Below are 8,833 nucleotides of genomic sequence, written 5' to 3' on the forward strand. Positions count from 1 at the left end.
AACAGACTTCACTGTGATCAACCTTCAAAGAGACTATTACATCACTATAGGACCAATAAAACCTGTTTACGGTGATAAAGTTATTAATCGAGAGTCACATTAAAACAAATACCAAGAGTCCATTGGTCCCAGTGAACTCTTGGTTTTAAGGCTACATTTCCGTTTAGCCAACGTGGTTATATTGTATGTTTACATCTTCATTTGTCCGTGTTACAGCCACACATGCTTCACACATGAATATCCTCCATGTGTCAAAGTCGTCAAAACATGAGAAAATGTACAACATCAAGCCGTGTTACAAAAACTATATTTCACAAATGAGACAATGCAAAAGTACATGAAAGGATAAGGTTGGTGATATTACTTTTTTTTGGTTTTATGTTCAACAAATTACATGAAAAGTCCAAAAACCAACAATGATGTCAATGGTGTTTCCAACCCATTTCTTCCTATTATAGATAGATTTAAAAAAAAAAAAGCATGGTCAAAATACATAGTTTCATATTTAAATAAAGGTCTCAGTAATTTCCTAAAACAGCAGGTCACTGTGGTTTTTATCAGACAAACAGGAGGAAGTAGTGGATTTATTGGGGACTATTTTTAGTAGCGGATTAATCCCCATTTGGTGCTCTAGTGAGCAGGACGGTGTGTGTGTGTGATTGAGTCAAAATAAACTACAGTGTGACGGCCGTCTTCTCGTCCTGCGGCTCTACTTGTTCTTGCCTATTAGATTTCCTACTCGCTGTATGAATCGTCCGAGTTTGTTGTCAGTCGCACTTTGTGTCTGATCCATAGAGTCATGCTTGTTCAGGGAGGAGCGTCCGTCTCCCTCCGAGGGCGACACGCTCGATTTATCCAGAGGAAGACTTTCATTGTTAAGCAAATACTCGAATCGACTGTAGACTTTCCTCTCTTTCCTGGTGGGATAGACGGTCGCTCCCTCGACGTCCAAAGCGCTCCTCGAGCCTTGCTCCTGCTCCCCAGCGGGGCTCGGCGGCTTTTTTTTGCTTGAGCGCTGAGGAGATAATCTCAGGAACGGAGACTTCTGCCTCTCCGTCTCCGACGGGCTGCTGAGAGAGCTCTGTGACCTGGAGGTGCTCGCCGATTGACCTTTCTTGGTCGTTTGCTCTGCCGCGGGTGCCTGCGAATGGTCCGCTCTGCGAGCTTGGCTCGACCCCGAGGATCTCAGCGACGATCTCAGCGACGCCTTTCTTTGGAGGGACTTCTCGTCTTTCTTGTGCGCTTTCTTTTCGTCTTGTGAAAGCATGGAAGATACTTTCATCCTCAGGGAACTCTTCCTTTGAAGGGGCGGCTCCTGGTGCTGTGCTTTCTTTTTGTTCGCGTGACCACTCTTAGCTTCCAGTGAGTGCTGAGATCCTGCAGAAGGGTTTAAGATTTTGGGGACAGTTTGTACCTCATTGGATGTTGATTTCTTTCTCTCCCGTGAAGTAGCTGAGCCTGAGCTGTTGGCTGCCTTTCCTGTAGAGCCGAGGCTTCCTCCGGCTTGACCCTTGAGCTGTGATTCTGCAGGTACGCTGGATTTAACAGAGTTCTCCTTTGGAACAGCTTTCTCGTCTTTGCAAATCTCCTCACATCCGTCTTTGAATACAGCCGAGTCCGAACTGTTGACGCGTGAGCCCTCTCCTTTCTCTTCCGGGATCTCAGTCAAGGACTCCATCGCTCTTGGGTGTTGGAGACCGCTGGGCTGCAGATGAGAGAGCTTGAGCGATGGATCGTTCAGTGTCATTTCGAAATCAGCAGCGGAGGTCGTCCTGGAGAGAGGCTCGTGCCAGTCGTATGTCTGCGTTGTCCTGCGATCTGGAGCCATTGCAACGTCGTAGTAGGAGGCAGAGCGCTGGCCATCGGTGAGAGTTTGCTCTCTTTTGTCGACTTCCTTACTTGGCTCACTGTCTTTGGGGTTGGCCGGTTCCAGGCTGTACTCGTTTTGCGCGTTTGGCTCTAATTCTGCCACACTCTGCCTCATGTCCAGACCCCGCTTATATTTAGGTCTTTCCAGAGTCTGATACACAGACCTCAAGGACTCTTGGCTCTGCTTGAGATTGGTGTAGTCCTGCAGACTGAGCCTCTTCTGCCTCATTTCCTCCATCCTGGACTTGATGTCCCTTGGCCTGTTGTGAATCAGCTGCGACTGATGATCGTTTAAGCCTGTGTGACTGCTATACGGAGATGTCATTGCCGTTATCGCGTCACACGATGCATCTAGAGGCACGTCGCTGTCGTTAAAGTACGTGTCCATCTTCCACCTGTGGAGGGAGGTTTCAGAGTTGAACGGGATCAGATTCTGGTCCGCTCCATAGCGAGTCTGGTGCCTGAGGTGGTGCTGAGACAACCTGTTTGGTAGCAGCAAGTCGCCGCCCCCCCTCGGGTTAGGTCCCGTCTTCTCCGGAGCGAAAGGGACTCCGATGTCCTTGGTCCCCATCCTCAGCTGAGTCAGGGAGTTTAACTTCTGCAGTTCTCCGCCATAGCTGTGTCCCCGCAGCAGATTCCCCATGTCGAAACAGTGAGACTGATTCAGCCTCTCCTGCACGCTCAGGCCCCGGGTCATCACGGCGGCGTTGTTGAACCTGTCGCCCTGAGCGCTCCTCATGCCGTGCGTCACTCTGGGTCGCATGTGAAGTTGGTGGAGGGCGAGCTGGCTGGACTTGGGGCTCTGTAGGGCCACAATGTCTCTCAGGTACTTTACAGATAACCTCTCCCTGGACAGGATGGTAGGAACTGTAGAGCGAGCATACAGTCTGCGAAACTCCTCGTCATAAGAGCCGACCAGCTGACCGGTGATCACCAGCGCCATGCTGACGTTCATCTTCTCAAACGACCACGTGTAGCTGAAAAGGAAAATTCAGTCATCAGAGAGCCAGCAGAGATGATGATGATGATGAACAACTCTGCAACTTTCTTGCAGGAATTGCGGGACGCATTGCAACTGCTTTATTAGTGCACCGCGCCAAAACCACAGATGAACGACAAAACAAAGAAGAGGCACCAAATTGCCTTAAAATAAATCAGGAGAATTTGAGGTATTGAGCCTGACAGGTGGACTCAAGAATAAATAACGGCCTCTGTTTTGATTTTATTGTTGACTGTACTTGTATGACTGACTCACCTGTATGTTCCATACAAAACTGTTCGGCAGTCCACCAGAAGAAATCTTTGCTCCAAATCTCCTCGAAACTTCACCCCGGACTGACACTGATACTGCTGCCCATGAACCGTCCGAACACGGATGTTCTGGTGGAGAAAACAAACAAACGGAGTCACAAGGTTAGAACCAGAAAAAAGAAACAAGTCAACTTTTGTGTTTTTAAATCAGTAAACTTGTTTTTATGTGCACCTGCATAACATGTTTTTGGCCACTTGGGGGCAGCAGAAACAAGTTGTGGACACAACATTGACATATTATCACTTTTTAACTTGATAGGCCAAACAGTTTCCTATTTACACTTTCATTCAGCAGACAATGAGTGGTGTCAGTACCACGGCGTATTAGGGCCATTGTATGTAAAAAAAAAAATGGATACAGAGCAGGAGGAGGAGGATAATATTCAGAGAAATAAAGTCAGAATTTATGAGAAAAATAACCACAAATTTATAAGAAGTAAACAGTGAAATATCTGAACGGCTCCTAAAACAGTTGAGAGAAAACACACGTATTTGATGTACAAAACTTGTGTAGCATAATAAACGTAGATCTGGCTCGCTCGCTCGCTTTAATGCTACACTGGTTAAAGAAAATGACCCAAACAAAGTTGTCGCTCTTCAGTACACATAAAAATGGCCGCCGCTCTGTCCATCCTGTTGATTCTAATTTATATTCTATTGCTATGGTTTGAACTGTGTTTGTACTCACTGACCAACCGGTTAGCTTTAGGAATCTAAAACGTATCCAACACAAACAAACATCAGTCTCAGGTTAAAACACCAGGTTCAGAAATCTCCACACACACCCTTTGTGATCCTCAACATGACCAAACCTGTGTGTCAGCTTCTCCGAGTAAGGTTTTTTTTTATGTGGCTACCGGCTAAGCAATTGGATCTGAAAGCCACCATTGTGTTCACTCTGACTCACTCGCTGTTGTTTGGACTGTCGAAACATCGTCCTGATGCTGTCTAACAGGAACATCCAGCCACGCTAACAGATCTGTCCTGCGGCTGCCGCAGTCGCCTCGCCTGGTAATGACAGGCTGGGAACGCTGGTGAATGACAGGTGTGTGGAGCTAATGTCAGACTTAATCCACTAAAAGGCTCCTGCCAATAGAAGAAAGGTCAATGCCAGAGGCGAAGCTTCCTCCGGCAGGAAACACTGATGGAATACGAATATACCAAAATACTGGCGGAGGAGCGGGAAGATGGATTTAACAAGTTGTACATTTTATGTGTGGTACATTGTGGCTTCTCTCTCTGTCCATTTTGTTGACTAGACAGGAAGTAATCAACATCAAACCCTACGCAGTAATATCTAAATCTTAAAATCCTCCTTCATATTTCATATCAGATGAAAGACGAATTATTTAGAATTAGACAAGAGGGAGTCGATAAAGGTTGCTCATGTTGCTCACAAGTTCTCACTTGGATGACTGAGGGAAATGAATGGAGTGAATTTAGGCTTTATTCTGTTTTAAGGGGTAAAATAACATGTTTCTCACATTGTGTGCAACTTTGAGGTCTGACAAAAAAATATTCCCTGCGCATGAGACATATGCAAAAAGGCTGTTTAAAAAAGAAAAAAAACTATTTTAAGTCTATTATTGTTTTCATCCATTTTATTTAGTCTTCTTTGCTGCCTTTTGTTTTGGCTCATTGCTGTTTCTTGGCACATTATACCATCTGTAGATCAGTGGAGTAGCACGTGACCACTGGCCAGAAGGTCACAATGTGAGGAACCTCATAAAAATGTTGATCCACAGCTCAAAGAGTGGACAAAATATCCACAGGGTTCCTTTAAAATCAGGTAACATTGCTTTTCAATTTTGAGATTTTGCTTCTCATGTCTTCTTTCAGTATGTTCATTTTACTACTTTGTCTATTTACATCTGTAGATTTATATAAATATATATATATTTATGTCTGCTTTATGTCCGTTTATGTTCTGTAAATGTATGCAAATTGGCACATATTTAATAAGATAATGCCTCATTTACATATTTAAACAGGACATTTCTGAAAACTTGTAAAATGAAAAAATGACTATGTGTAGAAGTTATAACCTAAAGAGACCGTTTGTTTATGTTATAAGCCAGACATGTAATAAGACATATATACAAACAGTCTGCTTGGAACAATAACGTGAATATGCAAATTGTGTTGATTTCAAGTTGTCCTGCGGGACATTAGACGTCTCCTACTTCACTGCAAAGTCAATTCTCAGTGTTCCAGCTCTTCCAGTTTCTACATCACACTCGTACGAGTTGCAAGTTGGACCAGGAATTGACTTCCAAACTATTTGTGACGTCACAAATGGTACTCGTTGGTCCACCACTTAAAATCAGATTTTTAATGAGCACAAACGTCATTCTGCAGGAACAAGAAGAACACGTTTTACTCTCAGGTGAATTTACGTCTGTGTTTGTTTGGTAGAGGATTGTTGATTTAATGAAACGCAGACACCGCCCATGCGTGATGCTTCCAACAACAACAACAAGTACATTTGTGTAAGGTATGTCAGCTGTTATTGAGAATGAGAGAAATCTATTTGGATTTAGGAACAGAAAACTGTCATGGTGGTGGGGCCACCTTTAAAATAAAATTCAACTGACACTGACATTTATTTTGAAAGGCTTGTCGTTTTCAACCTTCACCAAAGTTGTTGTTCTGTTGGAAAACATTTTAAACATAAAAACCAAATGTGTGGGTTGTGATGCCGTCACAACATGTAACACATGTGTCATAGTTTGAGCCCATTGCCCCAAAGTGAGACTCTAAAATACACTTTCAATAGATTTTCTCTGAGCTTTGTCAGAATATTTCTTCCAAAAGACACTTCGGTCCCACTTCACTGCTTTTAATGTGTGAAAATAGAATATTGTTTCACTAAAACAGACTTAGGCTGTCTTTAGCGTCACAACGCTATGGATTGTGGGTAATTCCCTCAAGCAATGTTTGCAGAAATGCGGACTAACAGAAAGTGCTCATGAAGGGCTCAAAACGTCTGCGACAGAGTCGTCAAACAGTTGACGACCTGACAGCGTAAGTGTGGAGATTTGGGATTCGGCCATGTTGTGTTTTCCTCACCTTGAGGTCTTGGACGTTGATGCCCACCCTCTGTGTCATGGTGAGGAAGCTCTTGAACTGGGAATCATCCAGCAGGATGTAGACCACCACTCCCCTCAGCGTGGCAGTGACCATCTCTTTGAAAATGTCCACGTCAGTGAAGACGTCCATCGCAATGGCAATAACCTGGAGACATGATAAAGATTTGGGAAAGCTTTGAATACAGAGACATCATGCATGAATTTGATTTAATATATTATTTAAGACATTTCAAAACAGATTGAAAAATACTTCTGCAGCAGAAGAAGAGGAAGGCTAACCGTGTTGTGAAAGAGTTAACTCACCCTTCCTGCAGATATAAATCTTTACGAGGTAAATCCTTAATCAGACATGTTGCATCAGATAGATAAATTAAAAGAGGAGTGGTTCTCTTAGCAAAAAAGAAAAGCTCCATTAAAATCATGTCAGAAGTCAGATTTTGTTTTTGTATGTGCTTAAATGATGATCGTACCGAGTTTTAGTCATTGTTTACAAACCATGAATACATTGAACTGTGCACATCACTGCACGCATTTCATCAATCATTTTCAGCTGCTGGATCTCTGTGGAGGGAAAGCTCACCTCCTGCACACTGACACACACACACACACACACACACACACACACACACACACACACACACACACACACACACACACACGCCCTGCTGTATATTTGAACTATTCGTTTCAGCTCTGGTCGTCGTCACAACGTGCGGAGAAACATTCAAGCAGAGACACGTTGGCTGATTGATGTCATGTGTCTGAAAGTGAAACACGGCCTTCGTGTTAACCTTTTCACACTCTAATCACAGCTCAGTGTGCAGAGTAACGTGCAGCCTGTTCTATTGAATGTATCTCCTGCAGTGGTAAGATGTTCCATCGTCTATTCTTTGAACAAGAGGTATGACTAACTCGCCCTGAGGTGCTTACTTTCTCCTGCCAGTCGGTACTCTGCCAGAAAGTCACGGTTCTCTCTCACGTTCTTTTCACTAAATGACTTCTGCTGCTCAGCTTTCTGTACAACTAGTGAATGTTGTACATATACATATATATATATATATATATATATATATATATATATATATATATAGTTTCCGAAATCTGCTGTCCAATAACAGCTGTCTAATGGTGGTAGAAGCACTCAGATATCATACTTAATAAACGTGTAATTATCATTTTACCACCATGAGTGAGCGACTGCAGGACCTGGAGAGCTGCACAGGCTCTTACATGAGGACTGAGTCAGATGAAGTGCATCTATTCAGACCGTGTGATGTGTTTCTGCATGTTTTCATTTGAATGGAGCACCTTGGAAACTAAAATGCAGGAATTTCCTGGTTAAAAAAAAAATAGAAAAAGAAGGAAATTACAGACAAAATGATTTTTTGAAAATAAAATGAAAACAAAAGGTTTTGTCTCTGTCACTAAGCTCATGACTGAGTGAGGGAAACGCAGATGAACTTCTGGCTCCTTCACCATCACATCACTGCTGAAGGAGAAGCTCGGCTGACAGCTCACTGAGGGACGCTCAGAGAGACGCTGCTCTACGACGCCTTCACCTTTATACTTGTACTGTATGAGTATTTACACTTTATGCTGCTCTATACTTCTCCTCCACTAAAATACAACAAATGTTGTACTTTTCACTCCGCTATACATTTATATGAGCTTCTTTACTTAAAAAAACATATATGTTTTCATGACATGAGGTAGTACTACACTACTAATCTACCCAGTACAAAGTACTGGACTTTAAAAGGAGTCATTCTGCATAATGAGTCATTTTACTTGTGACGGGGTATTTTTAGAAAGTGGTAGTACTACTTACACCTCAGTAAACGAGGCCTACAGTGTGCTGTGTATGCAGAGAAATATGTAGCGTGATGTGTATTTCCTTCTGTGCAAAGCAACGCCTTCCATTGTGTTATTAAACGCTATTGTCCTCAGTGTGAAGCATGTGCACCGAAGACAGGCAGATGAATCGGTGCCATTGGTCCCCCTCGATGGATAAGATGACTCTGACGTCACCTCTCACAGTGTGTATTCCAAGTATTCAACAGTATTGTGTTCTCACCTGGCTCGCCTCCTGGATCTGTTTGCGAATCACTTCTTTGATGGTCGGCGTGTTTTGCCGGGGCGGGTTGAACAGCAGGCTGATGCTGGTGTCCTCGCTCTCCAGGGACACCTCGGGCCAGCCCAGGTCCAGGTCGGGCACCTCCTCGTCCGACTCGGTGGGGAAGTAGGTGGAGGGGCCGGCCTCGTCCGTGACCCGTTTCCCCTCCGAGGGGTCGTCCTCCTCCTCAACCGGTAACTCTGCATTGTCAAAGATAAACAGAATCTCTTCCTCTGACAGAAAGTGGCTGATCTGCTCGGCTCGGAGGAACTCCTCGTAGGCCTCTTTGCCTCCACACAGCAGGGCATAAATAGCCAGGCGGTAGGACTCTTTGTAGTGTGGCTGGATGTAAACCGGATCGCTTTCTTCTTTCAGGGAAGACAGGCAGGACAGATTGGACTCCATGGATGCCAGATCCCCTCCTCCGAGTCTCAACGCGCAATAGGCCTCT

General features: G+C 44.1%; 1 protein-coding gene across 1 annotated transcript; it reads right to left on the reverse strand.

Moving 5' to 3' along the window:
* Positions 1 to 709: 709 nt before the first annotated feature.
* On the reverse strand, positions 710 to 8,787 carry LOC142949891 (uncharacterized). Its single transcript, XM_076091758.1, has 4 exons — positions 8,344 to 8,787; positions 6,250 to 6,414; positions 3,125 to 3,249; positions 710 to 2,846 (listed from the first exon to the last, which is right to left on the reverse strand). The coding sequence occupies exons 1-4, from the start codon at positions 8,785 to 8,787 to the stop codon at positions 710 to 712; spliced, it is 2,871 nt and encodes a 956-aa protein (XP_075947873.1).
* Between the last annotated feature and the right edge of the window lie 46 nt (positions 8,788 to 8,833).

The sequence above is a fragment of the Anarhichas minor genome, unplaced genomic scaffold (genome assembly GCF_050575085.1).
Source record: "Anarhichas minor isolate MPS153535 unplaced genomic scaffold, ASM5057508v1 ptg000014l, whole genome shotgun sequence".
Taxonomy (NCBI): domain Eukaryota; kingdom Metazoa; phylum Chordata; class Actinopteri; order Perciformes; family Anarhichadidae; genus Anarhichas; species Anarhichas minor.